The 24,037-nt window shown below is 42.8% G+C and overlaps 1 protein-coding gene across 2 annotated transcripts in view; it reads left to right on the top strand.

Moving 5' to 3' along the window:
* The window catches only part of Mcm3ap (minichromosome maintenance complex component 3 associated protein), a 49,866-nt gene that overhangs the window by 22,943 nt on the left and 2,886 nt on the right, over positions 1 to 24,037 (top strand). For both annotated transcript variants that reach the window (XM_057751924.1, XM_057751925.1), the window contains exons 17-28: positions 2,896 to 3,048; positions 5,862 to 6,059; positions 8,680 to 8,748; positions 8,829 to 8,963; positions 11,854 to 12,007; positions 13,795 to 14,053; positions 14,260 to 14,357; positions 15,356 to 15,746; positions 16,336 to 16,593; positions 17,607 to 17,736; positions 19,792 to 19,995; positions 23,487 to 23,643. In XM_057751924.1, coding sequence (XP_057607907.1) covers positions 2,896 to 3,048; positions 5,862 to 6,059; positions 8,680 to 8,748; positions 8,829 to 8,963; positions 11,854 to 12,007; positions 13,795 to 14,053; positions 14,260 to 14,357; positions 15,356 to 15,746; positions 16,336 to 16,593; positions 17,607 to 17,736; positions 19,792 to 19,995; positions 23,487 to 23,643 — 2,206 coding nt within the window. The remainder of the gene's footprint in view (positions 1 to 2,895; positions 3,049 to 5,861; positions 6,060 to 8,679; positions 8,749 to 8,828; positions 8,964 to 11,853; positions 12,008 to 13,794; positions 14,054 to 14,259; positions 14,358 to 15,355; positions 15,747 to 16,335; positions 16,594 to 17,606; positions 17,737 to 19,791; positions 19,996 to 23,486; positions 23,644 to 24,037) is intronic.

The following is a 24,037-nucleotide window of genomic DNA, read 5'->3' on the forward strand; positions in this document are numbered from 1 at the left end:
ACCAGACTGGCCTTCGCCTCAGACATGCAGAGCTCCACCTGTCTGACCTGCCAAATGCTGGCATTAGAGGCATGCACTGCCATGCCCCCTGAGAAGCTTGCCTTTTAGATAGCCAGATGTAATATCCTTTCTAATAGGGAGCTCTGCTTCATTCTCCTTATGGACCCTGCATGAGGAGGCATGGGTTGTGTCTGTGAGCAGGTTTACTAGCTGAATCCTTTCTATACCGGCCCATATGCCATTGTTTTTCAAGTAAGAGAACCTTTTTACTTGTATGTGTTAGATTTCCTGAGACTTTTCACCTAAGAGCTTTCTTCATTTTACTGTTGAGCTTCAGGAAAGAAAGGGTGCCGGTTGTGAAGGAAGATCTGTCTGTCTGTTCTGTGCTTGTTTCCCCGAGATAACATGAAGTGGTGGACCACAGTGTACATGCAGCTCCCAGTGGATGGAAGCCCACCCAGACAGTGGATGGTTCTTCCTGTTTCTGTTAGTTGGGATCCTCTTTAGTTATTGTAAGGAAGAGATTTCACAGAATGATGGCAAGTTGTCCGTTCTTTGAGGCAGAGTCACACTTAGTAGCCTAGACTAGCCTAGCTGCACTGTGTAGCTCCTGTTGGCTGTGAACATGTGGATGTTCTTCTACATCAGCCACCCATGTACTAGTATGTTGGGTTGTTCTGTTTGTTTTTGTTTTTGTTTTGAGACAGTATCTCACTGTGTAGTTCTGGCTGGCCTGCAACTCGCTTTGTAGACCAGGGTAGCCTCAAACTCAGACAAAATCACCTGTCTCTACCTCCCAAGTGCCATCATGCCCAGCTAGTGAATTCGTTTTTAATCCCAGGAAGAAATGTTAGGACACAGATAAAAACCCAGGGCTTGATGACACATGAGGAAAGTGTTCGCAGTTTCAGCTGTCTTAAGAGTTTGGCTTAGGGCCGGGCGGTGGTGGCGCATGCCTTTAATCCCAGCACTCGGGAGGCAGAGGCAGGCGGATCTCTGTGAGTTCGAGACCAGCCTGGTCTACAAGAGCTAGTTCCAGGACAGGCTCCAAAGCCACAGAGAAATCCTGTCTCGAAAAACAAAACAAAACAAACAAAAAAAGAGTTTGGCTTAGTCCTGAGCTGTCTCTAGTTACTGGAAATGAATCTTCTCTAATTGAACTTATGTCAATTTTGTCACCAATATATTTCATAGTTTTGTGCCACCTGCTTGATAGAATTTTGTCATTTAAAAATTTCTTTTGGGGGCCAGAGAGATGTCTCAGTGATTTGAATGCTTGCTGTTCTCCCAGAGGACCCATGTCTAGTTCCCAGTAACTATACCGGGTGCTCCAGTCACTCATAGCTCCAGCGCTCTGGCGCCCTTTTCTGGCCTCTGCAGGCACCCACACACATGGGGCGTACATACATACAGCACTTACTGTTGTTTTCTTTTTGTGTCTGGGGACAGTGGTACATGCCTGTTATCCCAGCACTCGTGAGACTGCGGTAGGAGAATCATAGGTCTGAGGCCAGCTTAGGTGACAAAGCAAATTCTAGGTCACCTGGGGTTAACAAGGAGACTTTAACTTTGAAAAATAGAGAAGTCTGAGAGTGATGTATCGGAGGGAAAGCCTTCCTAGTAGCCACTAGTGTTTGGCCGGTGTGTGAGATCCATCTAATTGTAGACACCTTATATTGCTGATGAGACTTTGGGTTGTCTCAGGGGTCATTTCAAATTAAAATTCAAAGGTACTTGTTGCCAAGCTTGATGATCTGAATTCAATCTCCACAACCACATAGTGGAATAAGAAAACCGACTTTCAAAAGTTGTCCTGAAACCTCCACATGAACCCATGGTACACTGGAATCCTCTTCCCCACTGAATTAAATAGAGCGTGTGTGTCGGCTTGGAGTGCAGGCTCTTGTTTGTTACTAACACTATTTAACTGCTGGGTCCAAGCGGTGCTCTCACCTCAGGTCCCGGGTATTAGGAGCATGTGTATAGGCTGCCATACCTTGGTGGGGTAAAAGTTTGTTTCTGGATTGTTACACTGGCTTACTTGAACTTGATCCGGCACCCAGTAGGATATTTTTCTCTTTCAGGTATCTACTTATAAGTAAAAATAAAAGTCTTAAATTTTCTCTTAGAGTGAAGATGTTAACTATATTTCCATATGAAAATGGACTCTAGCTCTTCTGGGATGGGCACAGTAGTCAAAGTGAGGGTCTTGCACATGCTCGGCAGATGTTGTCCTAGTTTGGTTTGTGCTGCTGTGATAAATCCCATGAGTGAAAGCAGCTTGGGCAGGAAAGGGTTTATTAGGCATCCAGTGCAACCTCACAGTTCGTTATTCAAGGAAGTCAGGACAGGAACTCAAGGCAGGCACCTAGAGGCAGGAACTGAAGCAGAAGCCATGGAGCATTGCTACTTTTTGGCTTGTTTCTCCTTACTTGATCAGCCTACTTTCTTATACATGTCCTGCATGTCCCAGCCAAATGGCACCAACCCTGTCTGGCTGGGCTCTCATACCAATCATTAATCAAGGAAATGCCCTACACACTTGCCTATAGGTAATCTGATGGAGGCATTTTCTCAGCTGAGGTTTCTCTTACTGTAATCCTGTGTCAAGCTGACACAAAACTAACCAGGAGAGATGCTTTACCACATTCCCAGCCCAGACTCTTTTTTTTTTTTTTTTTTTTTTTTTTCCGTTTTTCGAGACAGGGTTTCTCTGTGGCTTTGGAGCCTGTCCTGGAACTAGCTCTGTAGACCAGGCTGGTCTCGAACTCACAGAGATCCGCCTGCCTCTGCCTCCTGAGTGCTAGGATTAGCCTAGACTCATTTTTAAAGCAAGTCTTTAAGTGTCAGTAGCCGTTGGTTAGCAGCTTCTGTGCTAATTGCTCTGTACTCTAGGAGTGCAGTAGAGACAGACCAGAAGGTCCGCATGGCCCGCTGTTGTGAAGCCGTCTGTGCACACCTGGTGGATTTGTTTCTTGCTGAGGAAATTTTCCAGACTGCAAAAGAGACACTCCAGGAACTTCAGTGCTTCTGCAAGTATCTACAACGGTGAGTCTTCTGTTCTGTCAGGAATTGTCCACCCACATGGAAGTCCTTTATCAGTTCAGTGTCTGTGAGCCATCAGTTCCACTAGCCAGCGATGACGGCTCAGAGCATGTTCTGTAAAAATGTATCTGACATCTTGAAATTTGCAGGCAAATGGATGGAGCTAGAAAACATCATTTTGAGTGAGGTAACACTGACCCAGAAAGACAATTATTATATGTACTCACTCATAAGTGGTTTTAAAACATAAAGAAAACCAGCCTACAAATCACAATCCCAGAGAACCTAAACAACAATGAGGACTCTAAGAGAGACATACATAGATCTAATCTACACGAGAAGTAGAGAAAAACTAGATCTCCTGAGTAAACTGGGAGCATGAGAAAGAACCTTGGGAGAGGCTTGAAGGGGAGGGGAGAAGCAGGGAGGAGTTCAGAGAAAAATGAACAGTTGTGCCTTACCTATCTGTACAGAATACAGTCTCTGTGTAGCTAAAGAACCTAATTAGTCTGACTATAAGTATGACAAACATGAATGACTTGACCTATAATGCTTAATACCTACATAACTTAAAGACTAAGACTTCATATCAGAAAATTAAACAGTCTTTAAACAACTGTGTGGTAAATGAGGACAATGACCTCACAATGTAAACAATGTATAAGTATCTTGATTAGAGGTGGAACTATATAATGCAATGTGATAAATATATCCTAAGATTGTATCAATATATCAAATGTCTTAAACAAACGTAGAACATGCATGCATATAATCTGACAAAATAACTTTGCATAGGTATATAAATATTGTAAACAGAAATAGGATAATATTCAATATAACAAATATAATTTGAACTTGTATCAATGTATAAGAATATATACCAATGTAAATTGTCCATAAATGATAACTCACAAGTATTCACTTTATTACTCACTATTATTACTATTATTGTGAGTAAGCTCACACAAATCTACCTATTATCCCATTCAATTCCCCCCCCCTTTTTTTAATAGATCTCTAGGCCTACATAATTTCCACCCCAGCCCCCAACACTGTATGACCAATAATCAACCCCTCTCTAACCCTGAGGACAAACTTTGTTGGGAGAGGGGACATCATCTTTTAGAATTGCTTCCAGCTGTTGTGAGGGCAATTTTTTTTTTTATGGGATCTTGTAAAAGTAAAATGATGATTAAGTTTCAAGATTACTGTCTTGTATAGTTGCAAATAATCTCTGAGTAGTCATTAGGATTTTTCTGAACTTTTTATTTGGAAGTTCTGGCTAGAACATTGGAAGAAGGTGCCCCATTTCAGCTAAGTTGGAACCATCTTGAGCAGCTGGTACCCAAAACCAGTCTTATAGTAGTGCTATCAGCATCATGACATTATATCATCCAGGTGGAGTCGTTGTGGGACCCCAGCTTCTTCCTGGAAACTTCAAATATTACTGCAGGAAAATCTTCTGTTATTGTGGAAAACTTAAACATTATTTATATACACATATACTTAACGAAAGATATGATAAAAACAAAAAATAGCCATGGGGAAAAGCAAAAGGTTTTGTAAACTTTTTCTTTCTTCTGTCCCATACCAGATGGCTCCTGACATGAGACAGAAACTCTGAATTTTTTTTTTTTTTTTTTTTTTTTTTTTTTTTTTTTTTTTTTTTTTTTTTTGGTTTTTTGAGACAGGGTTTCTCTGTGGCTTTGGAGCCTGTCCTGGAACTAGCTCTGTAGACCAGGCTGGTCTCGAACTCACAGAGATCCGCCTGCCTCTGCCTCCCGAGTGCTGGGATTAAAGGCGTGCGCCACCATCGCCCGGCTGAATTTTTTTTTTAATAACATGATTGGATTTAGAGAAGGATAGCCATTGTCCAACTCCAAAGCCTGCTTTGATTTTTAAATGACTTTATAACTCTATAGGAATACACACACACACAGAATGAAGTTTTACCCCTCAGATGACCTGCCCTCATAAGTCACAGTTTTCTTTACTTGGTGATCCTTCTCGGATTATTATTTTTTTCTCTTTAGGCATCCAAATGTCCAGGGTTCTTGACTTTTTAAAGATGAGTATTTTCCTGTAAAGACAAGAACAGAACCCTGCCCCAACCCTTATGAGGTTTCCTTATCACCTGTATGATTGTCACCTCTGTGGGTGAGCAATCATTTATCTTTCCCAAGAGGTTTTTCTTTTTTAAACTGAATCTTTATTAATTTTGATGGTATTTATAAGCTTTTCTTCTGTGGAAACGAGTGAAACCCCTTCCCCAACGTAGCACATCTTCTGTTTTTTATTGTGAGGTCAACACATCCTTGAAATACACCAGCTGATTTAATTTAGAAGTTTTTTCTATTATCCAATGTCTCTCTGTTGTCATTCTTTTTTATTAGCATTAAGAAAATTTAAGGCGAATAAAGCATTATGCATTTTTTTCTGGGGGTATTTTTCATTCCTTTCTGTTTGTTTAACTTATCATTTACAGTTTGATTTGATCTTTTTATAACTGCCTGACCTGTAGAATTGTTTGGTATACCTGTAATACGCTTTATATTATAATAAGCAAAAACATTTGCTGTTCTTGCAAAAGATCTGGATTCAGTTCCCAGCACCCACATGGTGGCTCGCAACTATCCACAGTCATGTGTAAGGTGCACATACATGTACACAGGCAAAACATTCATACATGTTAAAATAAATATAAAAATTTTATGACAAAAAGCCCATTTCCATATTATTATATTGGACTTTGTATTTTCCCCACAGAATGAACCATAAAAACACTGTCTAATAATGCTATGCTGATTTCTCTGTAGGTGGAGGGAAGCTGTTGCAGCCCGGAAGAAACTCCGGCGCCAGATGCGGGCCTTCCCTGCTGCACCGTGCTGTGTGGACATGAATGACCGACTGCAGGCACTAGTGCCCAGTGCAGAGTGCCCCATTGCTGAGGAGAACCTGTCCAGGGGCCTCTTGGACCTGGGCCATGCGGGGAAAGTAGGCATCTCCTGTACCAGGTCAGTGCTCAGCGACATGTCCTCGACTAGTTTCAGCATGCATTAGACTGATGCATTTGTGGATGAAGATGAGTGGAGCCAGAAAGTAAAGACAGATGTAGGAGTGCATCTTAAGGGTTGTGTTCCCTACCAACAGGAAGAGGCTCAAGTTTTCCATGACCTTGAAAGGCTCAGGTTCTGTTGGTAGACTGTAACTTAGCGTTAGTGATTCCTAAGTCTGCCCTAAGTTTCTGCTTCTAGAACTGCTTCCGCTGTGCTCCCTTCATCTTCCACCTTCTGTATTCTGTACAACTGTCTTTTTCTTCCTGAGTGCCCCGCAGCCAGGCCCTCTGCTGTTCCTTCCAGTCTCCTTGAGCAGTTCAGTTCCTGAGGTCCAGGTTGTTCAATCATTGCTATCTTGGGCTTGGTGTTTCTCTTCAGGTACAGTTTCAATGTCATTTTTCATGGGGGCTCTCAAAGCCGTCTGCCTCTTAATGGGGAGGCCCTAGGGAGACAACATGGAGGTGCCATGGGCACTGCCTGAATGGGCTGTGTTTATTCTTCCCCTGGTCATCACAGGATGGTCTCTCTGAGCCTTTCCTCCTACGGTTTCATCTGATTCTCAGATCCCATGGTCACCTCTGTGTGCTGTGTCAATGGGGGTTATAGTTTGGTTTTTCGAGACAGGGTTTCTCTGTGGTTTTGGAGCCTGTCCTGGAACTAGCTCTTGTAGACCAGGCTGGTCTCGAACTCACAGAGATCCGCCTGCCTCTGCCTCCCAAGTGCTGGGATTAAAGGCGTGCGCCACCACCGCCCGGCTATAGTTTGGCACATACTCCAGAGTCAGGGCCTTGACTGGGCTCCAGCTCAGATCCACCCGCCTCTGCCCCTCAAGTGCTAGGATTAAAGGTGTGCACCACTTCTCCTGGCCTATAGGTATGTTCTGTGAAGGATAAAGCCATCACAGAGGCTCTTCTCTTCCATGAGAGTATATCTAGAATGTCTTTCCTGTTGCCAGCTCACTGTGAATAGTTCAGCAGATGTTTGATGGGTTGTATGACCTGTTGGCTTATCAAAGTCTAAATGCTCTCCACCAGGAAACATTGACAATTACTTTTCACTCAGAAACATCAGTAAATACTATTTATTTTTAAATTTTTCATATAGTATATTTTAGTTGTATTCTTTCCCCTCCCCTAACTCCTCCCAGTGTCCACCCACCCAACTTCATGTTCTTTCTCTTTCTTAAAAATAAAACAAAAGGTAAGAATAATAAAATAAAACCCATGAAGGCTGATTTGTGTTGGTCAACTACTCCTGAGCTGTAACATGAGGGCCTGCTTGTTGGGGTTTCTGACCTGCCCAGTTCCCACAGCCAGTAAAGCCCCAAAGAAAATCATACAGAGGACTATATTAATGATAAACTGATTGGCCCATTAGCTCAGGCTTCTTGTTAACTCTTATAACTTATATTAGCCCATTCTAGTATATATTAGCCACGAGGCTTGGTACCTTTTTCGGCAGGGCAGGCCACATCTTCCTTCCTCCATGTCTGGACAGGACTGGGGGAAGAGCTTCCTTCTTCCCAGAATACTCCTGTTCTCATTGCCCCGCTTCTACTTCCTGTCTGGTCGTCCTGCCTATAGTTCCTGCTTGGCTACTGGCCATTCAGCATTTATTTAAAGCATAATTGACAGAATATAGACAATGCTCCTGCACCACTGAGCATGAGGTCTACCCTGTGGCTGATTTACACAGTGTCACCCCTTTGGGGAGAACTGATTTTCCCTCTCTTGGTAGCTGTCAATTGCAAATGGCTTCTTGATCAGGAATTGAACTTTGTGCCTACTTCCACTTCTCCATGCTGCCATTTTGTCTGGCTTCAACTTGTATAAGTCTTGTGAATGCTGTCACAGTCTCTAAGAGTTTATATGTGTTATTAGTCCTAGTGTGTCTGGGGATTGCTGTTTCCTTGTTTTCCTTGTTTCATGACCTCTGGTCTCTTAGCAATTTTTCCACCTCTTGTTGTGCATAGATTCTGGAGCCTTGAGAGGAGGAAATTGATGGAGATATCCCATTTAGAGCTGAGGGTTCCAGTCTCTTACTCTCTGCCTATTGTCTAGTTGTAGGTCTCTGTTAATTACCACCTAGTGCTAGAAGAAAGTGAGGACTGATTGATGGACTGATCTTTGGATAATTTATTTATTTATTATGTATACAGTATTCTGTCTGTCTGTATGCTTGCTAGGCAGAAGAGGGCACCAGATCTCATTACAGATGGTTGTGAGCCACCATGTGGTTGCTGGGAATTGAACTCAGGACTTTTGGAAGAGTAGGCAGTGCTCTTAATCACTGAGCCATCTCTCCAGCCCTAGTAGTATGTTATTAGGATTCATTTTATTGCTGTATTTTATTTATTTATTTATTTATTTATTTATTTATTTATTTTTGCTGTATTTATTTTATAGACTAATAATTTTAAGTGTTCCCCTAGGGCCCATGACCTGTAGGATCCCTTTGGCCAATCAAAAAAATGTAATCCATTCATGGTACTAGGTCAAGTAAATACTACTAATTTATTTCTATGGCTTGAAAATAACCTTTTGTAGTCCTGGTGTCTTTCTTCTTTTAATCTTCGAAGGTTGAGGCGGCTTAGAAACAAGACAGCTCATCAGATGAAGGTTCAGCACTTCCACCAGCAGCTGCTCAGGTCTGTCATTCTCTCACTGTGTGTGTTCTTCCTGTTTAGGACTGTACAGTGGCTCACTCACTGTGATCTGTCCCTTCCAGTAATGCTGCATGGACACCCCTGGACCTGCCATCTTTCGTGGCTGAGCACTTCCCTGTGAAGCATGAGCGCATGTTTTGGAAACTGGTGCTGGTGTTGCCTGATGGAGAAGAGCAGACTCCAGAGAGTCCTGGCAGGTCAGGAGGTTTTCTGTGGGGGAGTAGGATGCTGATGTGGAGAAGGACTTCTCTACTGAGAGTTGCACACAGGCAGAATTGTGGTTCTTGGTGGGACTGTTTGTCTCGTTGTGTATGGACACCAAAACTTTATGTTTTAGTCTGTTTTGCTCATGATCTTTAGATTTTTGTCATTATTCTATATACCTGACATTACTCCATATATAGTCTTAGTCCAAAAGCTTTAATAGTTGAGGATTAGTATCTGCTTTATTTAAGATTTTGGAAGGAATTAGTTTTTACTTTGTCTGCTATAACTTTGTGTGTTTCATCTTAGGAAAAAATGTTTGACATTTTAAGAAATTGAAAAATGATATATTATTTTCTTTTTCTTTTTGGTTTTTTGAGACAGGGTTTCTCTGTGTAGTTCTGGCTATCCTAAAACTTGCTTTATAGACCAGGCTGGATTCGCTACCAATGCCCAGCAATGATACTGCTTGCTTCCTTTCTTCCTTCCTTCCTTCCTTCCTTCCTTCCTTCCTTCCTTCCTTCCTTCCTTCCACCCTATTGTTTGTCTTATTTATTTATTAATTAAATATACAGTGGTCTGCGTGTGTGCACCAGATCTCAATACAGATGGTTATGAGCCACCATGTGGTTGCTGGGAATTGAACTTAGGACCTTTGGAAGAGCAGGTAGTGCTCTTAACCACTGAGCCATCTCTCCAGTCCTGTTTTCTATAATCAAATAGCTTCCAGAAATTATAATAAAGCAACTATGATGCTGATATAGATTGGCATATGCCTGTAACCCCACCCCCCACTTTGAAGGCTGGCAGAAGAGAATTACCATGAGTTTTAAGTCAGGCTAGGCTATAGAGTTAAGAGACCTTGTCTCTGAAAAACACCATGTAGAGGCTCTGGAGAGACCTCAGCTGAGATGTGCATGCATGAGCACCTGTTTGGATGCCAGACCTCATGTAAAATTGTGGTAGCCATACTCCTGTAATCCCAACACTGGAAAGGCGGTGACAGCAGTGTCCTGGGGCTCACTAGCCAGCTACCCCAGCCCATGGTCAAAACCCTGTCTCACTAGACAGTTTGGGAAGCCTTTAAGGAGTGACAGTCAAGGTTGACTTCTGCCTTCCATATGCATGCATGCACAGATACATGTCAGTATGTACATACTCACATATACAATCCCAAAACAGAACAAGCAGCCCTCCAGCTACAGAGTAAGTTACATGTATTCTAATAGAATTATTGAAATGTAGCTCATGTATTGTAAACTTTATTCACAGTGACTTTTATTCATGATACTTTACAATCATCATCTTTATCTTATTCGAGAACCTTTTTCCTCTAAACATAAACCATGTTAATTAGTAGTTTCCATTCTCCTCTGATCCCAGCTCCTGGGAATGACAACTCTTCTGTTATGTTTAGAGATCTGCCTAACATAGGTGTCTTATGTAAATGGTGTCATCTGTACATATAAAGTACATATCAGCACATTGTCTAGGATCTTCCATGTGAGAATGTAAGAAAATACCCCTTTTCATTTATCTAATGAGTTGATAGCCATTGCGTTTCCATTTAACTTCTCTTACATACCTAGGAATAGAATGGCTGGGTTATGTATCTCTGTTATAGTCTTTGAAGAACCGCCATATTTTGCACAGTAACTCCAGGTTGTCTGAATACATTACTTTTAACCAGTTATTGTTGGTACATAGGCTACGGAAAGAGAATAAGGAAATCATGAGGTTCATTTCACAGGACAGTTGAACAATGAAAGAATTGTGACATTTTTTAAAGTAATTAAATGATGTATTTCTTAAAGTAGTGATCATCTGGTTTGCTGAGTTCCTTAGGAAATGTGTGTCCTGTAACAATTCTTAAAGACTCGGGCATGATAACATTTTTTTAACTATATGTGTGTGGGTATTCTGCCAGCATGTGTCTGTGTACCTTGTGCTTGCAGTGCCCACAGAGGCCAAAAGAAGGTATCAGATCCCCTGGAACTGGAGTTAGCTGCCTTGTTTGCTGCGAGTTGAGTTCTACCTGGATCCTTTGGAAGAGCAGCTAGTGCTCTTAACTACTGAGCTATCTCTCAGGCCCTGAAGAAAGTTTGTTTGTTTTGTTGTGTGCACCTGTGTGCCACAGGCCACATGAGATCAGAAAGCTTGGTTTCTCCTTATACAGTGGTTTTCAACCTTCCTAATGCTACGACCCTTTAACACAACTCCTCCCCAACCATAAAATTATTTTCGATGCTACTTCATAACTGTAATTTTGATACTGTTATGAATCATAATATAAATATATAATATGCAAATGGTCTTAGGCAACCCCAGTAAAAGGATCATTTGACCCCCAAGGGATTGTGACCCCCACAGGATGAGAAACACTGCCTTATGTCATTTGGGTTCTAGGGATTGAACTCAGGTTGGCAAGGCTTGGCACCAAGTGTCTTTATCTACTGAACTGTATCGCAGGTCCATTGTGAGAAATTTGATTCTGTTAAACAGTTTTTTGTTGGTGTTGGTGGTTTTCTGAGACAAGGTTTCACTATGTACCTGGAACTCTCTGTATAGATCCGCCTGCCTCTGCTCCAAAGTGCTGGGATTAAAGGTGTGTGCCACCATACCTGGCTGAAATGGCTGTGTAACTCCAGCGATGGTTTGCTGTTTGCTGTTTTAAGTCACATCAGAATGGAGCACTTGCATGGTAACTTGGTAGAGGTCCTAAGTCCATTCAAAGTAATAACCTGTTTTGTCCAGGCCAGCCTCACCATGCGATTTGGTGTCTGACCCTGTATCCATATAGTAGTTCTTTTGTTTTCCTGAAGATTTCTGTAATTTATTTTAGAATTAAACTTTCCCTCTAATGGTATTTTCTTTTATCTACAGAATACTAGAAAATTGGCTAAAGGTCAAGTTCACAGGAGATGACAGCCTGGTGGATGACATACGTGATGGTGGCGGTGATATTCAGACACTCACAGTCTTTAATGCGCTCAGTAGTAAAGGGGATCAAACAGTTTCTGTCAACGTGTGCATAAAGGTGAGTGACTCCATTTACTTACCTTTATGATTTCATTTGCTTTATTCAGACATTACTGAAATTATAAATTGCTATTTATTCTCAAAAGTGGTTTTAAATTATTTTGAGATCAGAAGCAAATGGCATTATCTATTTTTCTTTACATCTTACATCTTTACAAGTCGCCCTCTACTGGTGCAAGGTTTAGTATATTTTCTCTTTCTGTCCCTGTTAAAAGTGTCTGAGATGGTCAGTTTTTGAAGAGAGGAAGTTTACTCTTGCTGGTAGTATTGATGGTTTCAATCTGTGCCTGACCTTGTCGGTCTTTTGAGGAAGCACATCCTGGTTGTGTGGTGGATACGGGACACAGCAGAAGCAAAAGTGTGTGTTTGACAGCCAGGAACCAGCAGAGAAGAGGGGGAGGCTGGCATCCTGCAGTTCCTTCAAAAGCATGTCCCATTGACCTAAAATCTCCACTAGTCGCAACTCTTGGGTACTCAGCCACCTCTAATAGTGTGAAGTTGGAGACCAAAGCTTAAACTCCTGGGCTTCCAAGGGGCAGTCAGGATTCAGACTACAGCAAGCATGGAGCTTTGGCTGCCACAGACCTTCTTGAGAACATGATACAAACTACATTATACATTTATATTTTATTTTTTGCTTGACTCAGGGTATAGCCTCTATCCAAATAGAATACCTTAGAGTCATTTTTTGGTGAGCATTTATCCCAGTTACTTTATTTCAGATAGCACTTTTATCTGACAAGTATCCCAAAACCACTTAAACACAAAACACAATATTCTCCCTATATCTCTTTTACCCAGAGACATAGTTAAATGCTGCGGCTCTGCTCCCCAGGTCCTTGAGTTTGAAGTAAACTTTTCCATGTAGTGTGCTCAGAGCAGTGTCTGGCAGACACCTGGAGCTCATCTGTTGGTGTTGGCAACAGTATAGTACTTTTCCTTGGTTTATTCTGAAGAAAAGATGTGTAGGAAGGAAGTTTTCTCCTTTCTTCTCTGAAAATATACTTAGTGTACCCTCTTATTTTTTTTTATTGTTGTTTAACTAGGTTTGTAGAATCGTAAGTAGAAAATTATTTTACTTCTTAGTATCAACCACTGCTGTTATGATTTTCCTTGGTAACTTTTCCTTTCTGTCCATAGGGTTCTGAAATTGCTCTGCAGTGCCAAGTATGCTAGATTTCCTTCATTGGTTGTGAGCTTAGCAAATCTTTAGGCAGAGACTCTTACTGTTTGGGTGACCAGTATCCTTGTAGCCTTATCATGGCTTCCTCTACATCATTTATCCAGAGATTGGTCCCATTTCCTCAATGGTGTAAAGAAATAAGTATGAATCTCTTGTCTGCTGCAGGCTTCGTTTCGTGATGGATTTAACCTTTTTATAATTGTTCACAGTTGTTAAGATGGAAGTTATGTGGTCAAACATAAATGTAGCTGCAGGCTTTTGTGTCTGTTGACCAGGCAGTTTCGTGGTCTTGTGGAGGGCTGGCCCGGCTGTGGATTTTGTCTTTTATTTTGTTTTATGAGGTAGGGTTTCTCTATGTAGCTCTGACTATTCTAGAACTCACTGTGTAGACCAGGCTGACCTCAAACTCACAAAGACCCACCTGCCTCTGCCCTGTGAGCACTGAGATTAAAGGTGTGTGCCAGCATGCCTGGTCCAGCTTTGTCCCTGAAGGACTCCCCAGGACACAGTGACTGCATGGTGACTGGAACACCTTGGGGCAGACTGCTTCCTTTGTTCTCTTCTGTGGTGCATTCATCCTGATGTCTTTGGTTCTGTTGCAGGTCGCCCATGGCACCCTTAGTGACAGTGCCCTTGATGCTGTGGAGACACGGAAGGACCTGTTGGGAGCCAGTGGGCTCATGCTGCTGCTTCCTCCCAAAGTGAAGACTGAGGATGTGGCAGAGGAGGACCTGTACTGGCTGTCGGCCCTGCTGCAGCTCAAGCAGTTGCTTCAGGCCAAGCCCTTCCAGCCTGCGCTTCCGCTGGTGGTTCTCGTGCCCAGCTCCAAAGGAGACTCCATGGAGAAGGAAGTGGAGGATGGTTTGTGAAAGACGTTTCATTCATGGTTTTAGTTTTTAATTAGTGGGTGGAGCTTGAGTTTGATGGATGGCAGGCAGTACAGTGTTGGGAACCTTTGAGACTAGAAGGTTCTTGTCTACTGAATGGTGGGCCAAGACTAGCACTGGGATATGTCACGTGTGGAAGTGAACGTTATTACACGGGACCTTTCTCCTTCTCTCTTACAGGTCTGATGTTACAGGATTTGGTTTCAGCTAAGCTGATTTCAGATTACATTGTTGTTGAGATCCCTGATTCTGTTAATGATTTACAAGGCACAGTGAAGGTAAGTTCCATCATTTTTAAAGCTCTATCAAGACACTTGTTTCTCCCTCTTCTGATATATCTTAAATTCTAATGGGTGGTTTTGTTTGTTGTTTTTTTAAGATAACATCATGTAGGGCAGCCTAGCCTCATATTTGCTCGGTAGCTAAGGTAACCTAGAGCTGATCCCTCTTCTGTTGGGATTGTAGCATGAACTATCATGTCCAGTTTATATTAGGGATTTCCATTTTAATCTTGTGCTTTATACATACATATAACTTTCTAAAGATATAGGCAGGAATAAAAATAAAATTTAAAAAAATGCCTCATAGTTATGCTTTCAGTAGTATATGAAATTGCTCACATAAGTTTTTTGGCTTTGCTTTTATGAATTTAAAATGTCATATTTGTTCAGTTTTTTTTTAGAGTGACTGCTCTTGCAAAAGATAAAGAAGTAGAGATTTCCTAAAAAGGTCTGCTAAAATTATTATAGGAAAAGAAGTATAGGAATTAGTAAGACTAACTATATGGCCTGAGGATGTAGCTCAGTGGTACGATACCCCCTTACCATGTAAAATGTTCTAGGTTGTATTTCTAGCAAAATATGAACACAAAACAAAACGAAAGTTCTACAGGAAGAGGTAACTGCAGGTTGTGAAGCATCCTGGAATTCAGAGAAGCTGCTAATTCTAGGACTAAGATGGTGTGGCTCTGCTTCAGTGGGCAAAGGAAGAACTGAGGTCCTAGGTCCTTCCAGGAGGGCTCTGCAGCCTCCACTCAATTGGTTGGATAGTATTCATGGGCCTCCCCTTTGGTGCCTCTGTAAGGCCTGTCTCCAGGGCTCTAGGAATCCACACTCCAGCACAGAGGGCTTGTTCCCCTACTGCAGTGCCTGAGATTCTGTTCTTGCACTACTTTCCTTCCATAGCCATGGGAAGAATGCTAAGCCCCTTTAGAAAGCTGCTTTTTAAAGTGGGTGTGAATTGTTTGACTCCATCCCCCAGTTGTCTTATTCCTCAGGTTTCTGGAGCAGTCCAGTGGCTGGTCTCCCGATGCCCTCAAGACCTGGACCTTTGCTGCCAGACCCTTATTCAGTATGTTGAAGATGGGATCAGCCGTGAGTTCAGTGGTCGGTTTTTCCACGACAGAAGAGAGAGGCGCCTGGGTGGCCTGGCCTCCCAAGAGCCCAGCACCATTATTGAGTTGTTCAATAGTGTGCTCCAGTTCCTGGCCTCTGTGGTGTCCTCTGAGCAGCTGTGTGACATCTCCTGGCCTGTCACGGAGTTTGCTGAGGTGGGGGGCAGCCAGCTGCTTCCTCATCTGCACTGGAACTCAGCAGAGCATCTAGCTTGGCTGAAACAAGCTGTGCTTGGCTTCCAGCTTCCACAGATGGATCTTCCACCTACAGGAGGTGTGTACCCACTCTAAGGGCTAGCTTCCTGTTCCTTTCTTGTTTAGTGACATTGTACCAGGTGTGGGTTCCAGTGTGAAGTTCACAGTCAGCCTCTGCTGTGCACCTACCAACACCAACTGTTAGGTCTGAGGTGGAAGGAAACAGGGTTTTATGACATAGAACTTGTTCTTTCCCATAGCAGTCCTGAGACTGTCCCACCTGCCCCACAGGTCCCACTTAGCCATGATGCGTGAGGCTGATGCGACTGTCTCTGAGCTGCTGGCCCTGCTGGGGCCACAGCACTCAAGTGCTAGTTCATGCCAGTGCTCCTGTGAGCCTGGCTGTGCCTACTGTGCCTGGAGGATGGGGCCTGTGGTCTGTTGATGCAGACCCCACAGGTAGTCTGGGCTGGCTCAAACCTGCTGATGCAGGGCCTGTTCTTTCCTATTTTAATGACACTGGGAAGGCGGGAGCCTGCTGGCTATTTAGTTGACAGAGCTTGTAGCCTTGTCATATATTCTCAATACTTCGTAACTACACAGTAGCCCTCTTCTAAGGAGATAGAGCATTAGTAATATTTCATGTTCACTGCTAACTTTCTTTGCAGCGCCCTGGCTCCCTGTGTGTTCAATGATCGTTCAGTATACCTCCCAGATTCCCAGCTCATGTCAGACCCAGCCTGTCCTCCAGTCCCGGGTGGAGAACCTGCTGTGCCGGACTTACCAGAAGTGGAAGAGCAAGAGTCTCTCTCTAGGCCAGGAGTCGGGGCCTTCAGTTGCTGAGATCCCATGGGATGACATCATCACCTTGTGCATCAATCACAAGCTGAGTGACTGGACACCCCCCAGACTTCCCATCACAGCAGGTAGTTGCCATCATGCAGCTGCTGCCATAGGGGCTGGGTCTTCATGAGATTTCCCTGATCTAATTTTAACAAAAGAGGGGGTTGAGTTTTTGTTTGTTTTCTAAATAGGGTCTCACTGTGTACCTCTGACAAGCCAGGAACTCACTAAGTACATAGGCTGGGCTAGCCTTGAACTCAGATCCACTTGCTTCTGCCTCCTGAGTAGTGAGATTAAAGGCAGGCATCACCATACCTGATGGAAAAATGTTTTCTTGATATTCTTTCTTTTTCCTATGTCCCATCTTCCCTTTCCTTAGCTCTTCTCTTTAAGGTCACTGGTTTCCAGGTGACTTGACTTTGGGCAAGAACTAAGGTTTTACTGGGCATGGTGGTTCATATCTTTAATCTCAATACTCAGGAGGATCTCTGTGAGTTTGTGGCTAGTCTGGTCTACATAGCAAGTTATAGGACAGCCAGGACTACATAGAGACACCATGTCACAAAAAACAAGAACAGAGAGAGGGCTGGAGAGATGGCTCAGAGGCTAAGAGCTCTGACTGCTCTTCCAGAGGTCCTGAGTTCAATTCCCAGCAACCACATGGTGGCTCACAACCATCTGTAATGAGATCTGGTGCCCTTTTCTGGCCTGGAGTCATACTTGCAGACAGAACACTGTATACATAATAAATAAATAAATCGTTAAAAAAATAAACAAGAACAGTGTCAGGCATGGTGGTACACACCGTTAGTTTCAACACTCGGGAGGCAGAGACAGGCAGATCTCTGGGTTTAAGGCCACCCTGGTCTATAGAATGAGTTCTAGGACAGCTAGGGATACACAGAGAAACCTTATTTTGCAAAAAATAAAAACATTTTTTTTCTTTTAAAAAAAAGGGAGGGGGGGGGTCCAGTAGAGCATAGACTCCCTAGGTTATCTCTTAGAGGGTTATTCCTGGCCCTTCCATTCTGCATGAATGAATATACATATGTATATTTACATACATCTTAAATCTGTTTTTGTCCTGTTTTCTCAGAGGCACTGAGTGAAGATGGCCAGATATGTGTATATTTTTTCAAAAATCTCTTAAGAAAATATGATGTTCCCTTTTCATGGGAACAAGCCAGAATGCAGACCCAGAGGGAGCTACAGCTGAGTCAAAGACGGTGAGTTCTCTATCAGTGTGTGATAAGAATGCTGGTTTCCCGTCTCTTAAACCCAGTTCACATATACCAGATGATGTCTTAGTATTCATTGTCTTGCAACACCTAAAAGCATTCCCGAGCAGCCTTTGCCCCAGGATAAACAGTCTCAGCAGTAGAATTTATTAATAAAATTTGCTGCTACAATAGAAAAGTATATGGTCGTTTTAGTTAGTGTTGAAATAACTTTTGAAAATTTTTATTTATTTTGTATATAGGGATGTTCTGCCAACATGTATGGCAATGCACCATTTGCATGCCACTGTTGTCTGCTCTAGAACTTGAGTTGCAGACAGTTGTGAGCCAGCATGCAGGTGTTGGGAATAGAACCTGGATTCTTTGGACGAGAACTCAACTGCTGGTTCATCTATGTCACCCCTAAAATGAGCTTCAGACTTAAACTCAGGGTCAGATAGATGAATCAGTGGATCAAAATACTTGCCGTGTAAGCCTGGCAACCTGAGTTTGAACCCTGGTGTCCACTTAAAGGTGGAAGGAGAGAACCGACTTCACAGAATTGTTCTTTGACCTCTGTATGCACCATGAACTAGGCTGCTGTCTTAGCTTCATTTTTATTGCTATGATAAAAAACTCTGACAGAAGAAACTTGGAGAAAGGGGTCATTTTAGCTTCCTATTGCAGGTAACAGTTTATCAATTGAGAAAGTCAAAGCAGGCACTTGAAGCAGCAGTCACAGTCAGAATGCATGCATGCATGCTTGATTCCCTCAGTAGAGACTGGTGCTGCACATGGTGGGTAGAGTCTTCCCACACCAACTAATGGAATCAAGAGTCTCCACAGACTCGTCTACAGACCCGCTCGCTCTAGACAGTCCCCATAGACATGTCTACAGACCTGCACACTCTAGACAGTCCCCACAGACATGTCTACAGACCTGCTCACTCTAGACAATCCCCACAGACATGCCTACAGACCCGCTCGCTCTAGAGAGTCCCCACAGACATGCCTATAGACCTGCTTGCTCTAGACAGTCCCTCATGATGATCTTGCATTGTTTAAGCTGATAGTTCAAACTACATACCATAAAACTAATTTTAAAAAAACCCAGTAAAATAAAAGTAACAACAACAACAACAACAAAAATCCTGCCCTTCAATAAAACGTTAGACAGGAAAGGCAGAACCAGCCTTTGCTGTCCATGTTGGTACTAACAGTGGTGAAGAACACTCGGCTCTTGCAGAGCACCCCAGGCTTGATTCCCAGCCCCCAAGTGGTGGGTCACAACCACCCATAACATCAGTTCCAGGGAGCTGATACTCTCTTCCGAACTCCTTGGGCACCAGGCGTATGTGTAGTACACATACATACAATACTCATACACATAAACTAATTCTTAAAAAAGTTCTACTTGTAAGCTTACTGTATGGAGAGAGTTAAGTAGTTAGGAGCATTTGTCGCTCTTCTGGGGGACTCAAGTTTGATTTCCAGCACCCGTGTGGTCCTCAGTCACCTGGAACTCCCGTGCTTGGATTTCCTCTTCTGCTTCCATGGCTCCTGCATGTTTGAAGTGCACATAAACTCAACAGAGGCCAAATACATATACATAAAACTTAAAATGCAAACACACATGAGAGAGAGAGACAGACTAACTGGTATAAGAAATAAAGCCCTAGATTGAAGCAGCTCTGAGAACCCAGTGCCTCTAGATAGTGGAACTTTTGAAAGGAGTAGTCTCTTTCTCTCTTTCCGTTTTTTTTGAGACAGGATCTCACTTTGTAACTCTTGCTGGCCTGGAACTACAATGTCTCTGCTTCCCAAGTGTTGGAACTAAAGGCACATGCTACCACACCTGGCCAACAGTGTCTCTTGATGTGTATGAGAATCACTGTCTCTTGTTGAGGGAAGTCCTGAGGCAGGCACAGGCTGACATGAGCATAAACCATCCAATAGAATGCATGGATCTTGAGACTTTTGTTCATAGACTAAACATGTGTCCAGCTGTGTCTGTGTGCTTTGCATCCTTCTTAACCATAAGAACTTCCACACTTGTGCTTTCAGTTCAGGGACAAAGGCTTTTCATCCTTCTGCAAGCAGTTTTCCTACTCCACTGCTTCATGTGCACCATAAAGGGAAGAAAAACGAGGAGAGTGGCCGAGAGGGGAACCTCAGTACAGACAGTCTGATGCGCGGAGCTTCAGCGGAAGAGCTCCTGGCACAGTGTCTGTCCAGCAGTCTGTTGGAGGAGAAGGAAGAGAACAAAAGGTGGGTCTGCCCCCTCCTGTGCTTGTGTGCTATTATTCATTCCACTTCATGCAGGAGTGGGCGACTCCTGCTCAGGTAAGTCAAGACAGCCAGTGGTAGAGGAGCAGCTGGGCCAGCAGGGGCTATAATGATGGGACTGTTTTAAAAAAGAAAAGGAAGGAAGGAAGACGTTTGTAAGAAAAGCTTGGGACTAGAGGGATGGCTCAGAGGTTAAGAGCACTTGCTGCTTCTCCAGAGTACCCAGTTTGATACCCACACCCACATCAGACGGCTCATAACCATATGTAACTCCAACTTCACAGAATCTGATACATCTGACTTCTCTAAGCACTCATGTGTATTCACAGATGCACACACACACACACATCTATATAATACTTTTCTTTTTTCTTTTTTTATTGTTTTTATTGAGCTATATATTTTTATTCACTCCCCTTCTGCCCTCTTCCATGGTCCCTATGCTCCCAATTTACTCAGGAGATCTTGTCTTTTTCTTCTTCTCATGTAGATTAGATCCATGTATGTCTCTCTTAGGGTCCTCATTATTGTCTAGGTTCTCTGGTCTAAGTGAACTGTAGGTTGGTTTTTCTTTGCTTTATGTCTAAAAGCCACTTATGAGTGAGTACAAATGATAATTGTCTTTCTGGGTCTGGGTTACCTCACTCAATATGGTGTTTTCTAGATCCAGCCATTTGCCTGCAAATTTCAAGATGTCATTATTTTTTTCTGCTGTGTAGTACTCCATTGTGTAAATGTACCACATTTTCCTTATCCATTCTTCGATCAAGGGGCATTTAGGTTGTTTCTAGGTTCTGGCTATGACAAACAATGCTGCTATGAACATAGTTGAGCACATGTCCTTGTGGCACAATTGAGCATCCTTTGGGGTTGCTCACTAGTGGTATTGCTGGGTCTTGAGGTAGGTTGCTTCCTAATTTTCTGAAAATTGTCATACTGATATTCAAAGGGGCTATACCCACTAGCAATGTAGGAGTGTTCCCTTTACCCCACATCCTCTCCAGCATAAGTTGTCATCAGTGGTTTTGATCTTGGCCATTCTTACAGGTGTAACATGGAATCTCAAAGTTGTTTTGATTTGTATTTCTCTGATGACTAAGGATGTTGAACATGTCCTTAAGTATCTTTTAGCCATTTTAGATTCCTCTGTTGAAAGTTCTTTGTTTAGGTCTGTACCCCATTTTTTTATTGGATTATTTGTTCTTTTAATGACCAATTTATTGAGTTCTTTGTATATTTTAGAGATCAGACCTCTGTCTGATGTGGGGTTGGTGAAGATCTTTTCCCATTCTGTAGGCTGCTGTTTTGTCTTGTTGACTGTCATTTGCTTTACAGAAGCTTCTTAGTTTTTGGAGGTCCCATTTATTAATTGTTGCTCTTAGTGCCTGTGCTACTGGGGTTATATTTAGGAAGTGGTCTCCTGTGCCAATGCATTCAAGTGTACTTCCCACTTTCTCTTCTATGAGGTTTATTAGTGTGGTTGGTTTTATGTTGAGGTCTTTGATCTGTTTGGACTTGAGTTTTGTGCATGGCAATAGATAGGATCTATTTTCATTCTTCTACATGTTGATATCCAGTTATGCCAGCACCATTTGTTGAATATGCTTTCTTTTTTCCATTTTATACTTTTTGCTTTTTTGTCAAAAATCAGGTGTTCATAGGTGTGTAGATTGATGTCTGGGTCTTCGATTCTATGGGTCCTCCTGTCTGTTTGTATGCCAATACTAGGCTGTAGTAGAGTTTGAAGTCAGGGATTGTGATACCTTCACGGGTTCTTTTATTGTACAGGATTGTTTTGGCTATCCTGAGTTTTTTGCTTTTCCATATGAAGTTGAATACTGTTCTTTCGAGATCTGTGGAGAATTTTGCTGGGCATGACGTTAAATCTGTAGATTGATCTTGGTAAGATTGCCATTTTTACTATGTTAATTCTACCTACCTTAGAGCATGGGAGATCTTTCCACTTTCTGGTGTCTTCTTCAATTTCTTTCTTCAAAGATTTAAAGTTCTTGTCATACAGGTCTTCCGCTTGTTTGGTTAGAGTTACTCTGAGATATTTTATGCTGTTTGTGGCTATTGTGAAGGGTGATGTTTCTCTGATTTCTTTCTCAGCCCATTTATCTTCTGTATAAAGGAGGGCTATTGATTTTTCTGAGTTAATCTTGTAACCTTCTTGTTTTTTCTTTTTCTTTTTCTTTTTTTTTTTTTTTTTTTTTTGGTTTTTCGAGACAGAGTTTCTCTGTGGTTTTGGAGCCTGTCCTGGAACTAGCTCTTGTAGACCAGGCTGGTCTCGAATTGTTTTTTATTTTTCAAGAAAGGGTTTGTGTAACTCTGACTGTCCTGGGACCAGGCTGGCCTCAAATTTACAGACCCGGGATTAAAGGCATGGGCCACCATCACCTGACTCTAAAAGTATAAGCTCTTAAAAGATGACCATGCTCTAGATAGAATGTGTCTAAGGTTTATCATTTATCATTGGCTTCGTTGTTTATTATTTTAAAGTCAATTTTCTAGAGGAAAATATGTTTAGCTAAGGCTACTTAACTTCTGCCATGACTGGTCACAGCCTTTGGCCCTTGGGGAGCCTGCGGCTTCAGTGGATCATTTCCTGCTAGGTGGGAGGAGCTCCTCCACGTAACTCAACTTCCCTTCCTCTGTCCTGTCCTCTTCTGGTCCTCACTGGATGGTCTTTTTACTGCGAGATAGAATTGGGAGATAGACGTTTGTAAAGGTTGTCTTCCCCCCCCACTGCCTGCCCTCTCTCCTCAACAGAGTATCGTGGGCCTGTTGTACCTCTCCCGCAGTTGCTGGAGCTGAGCACCCCATCTCTAGTCGCTGTCAGCTCTCCCTGGGTTGCAACTTCACTTCCAGCCTCCTCACAGCACCCAGCCCCTAGGGCTCTCTGAGACATTGCCCTTCCCTCTACTCGATCATGCATGTCAGCACACAATCCTGCAGACATACGGACACATCTTTCTGTGTGGCCTCAGTTCTCTCTGACCACCACTGCATGCTTCTCCTTTAATAGTAAAACTGTAAGTAAAGCTAGCGGTGTTAGTCATTGTTTGTTCCTTTTGCCTTTTCAGCCTGCACACTTGAACCTGGTCATGCGCCCTGGCCCTGTCAGTGATTGCATCCTCACTTCTCATCCTTGTTTCTAGTCCCCTTCAAAGATTTTCCTGTTTTTCTTCAGCATCCAGATCTACTCTCTCTCTGGACTTCATCTCTGCTTCTTACATGCCTACTCACTCCTCCATAATTTCATCCAGTTTCATGAGTATTTAAATACTATCAATCTTGTAATAAATCCAAAAATTCCACAGGGTTGTCCTCTGACTCGGCATGGGCATCCTCGTCCACATGTATACATGGGCACACAGAAGAGTCGGTGGAAAACGTAAGATGAATGGTAGTTAAGCTTTTGCTTTCCAGTGCTCTGATCGTTCTCATTTTGAGCTGTCCTCCTGTTTCAGGTTTGAGGAGCAACTCCAGCAGTGGGTATCTCAAGACTCACAGGCATTCGCAGAGTCAACTTGCCTTCCTCTCTACCTTCCTCAGACACTCATATCTTTCCCTGACATTATCAAAACTCAGACTGTGCTGAAAACATCTACAACAAGGAGACCTCAGGTGAGAACGGGGGGCATTTGACATGTACAGAATTAAAGACTGAGAGAATGTGCCAGCCTCAGGGGACCATCCCTTTAATCCCCACACTGCAAGAGTGTGAGGCCAGCCTGGTCTACTCAGTGAGTTCCAGGCAGTCAGGGCTTCACAGGAGCCTGGAACACTGTGTTAGATTCGTCCTGTGATGCGTTAACACGTGGAAGTTAGACTTTTAAACTTCATATGACAATGTTACTGAGTTCCTACCTGTGAAATAAATGGAGAAGAGACCTAAACACAGTAAAAACTTGACTAGGGGCTAGGAATGTAGTCAGTTGGTAGAGCGCTTACCTGGCATGTAAAAAGCCTGGGGTGCATTCCCTAGCATTGAATAAACCGTGCACCGAAAACCCTAGAG

This window comes from Chionomys nivalis, chromosome 19 (assembly GCF_950005125.1).
Source record: "Chionomys nivalis chromosome 19, mChiNiv1.1, whole genome shotgun sequence".
Taxonomy (NCBI): Eukaryota; Metazoa; Chordata; class Mammalia; order Rodentia; family Cricetidae; genus Chionomys; species Chionomys nivalis.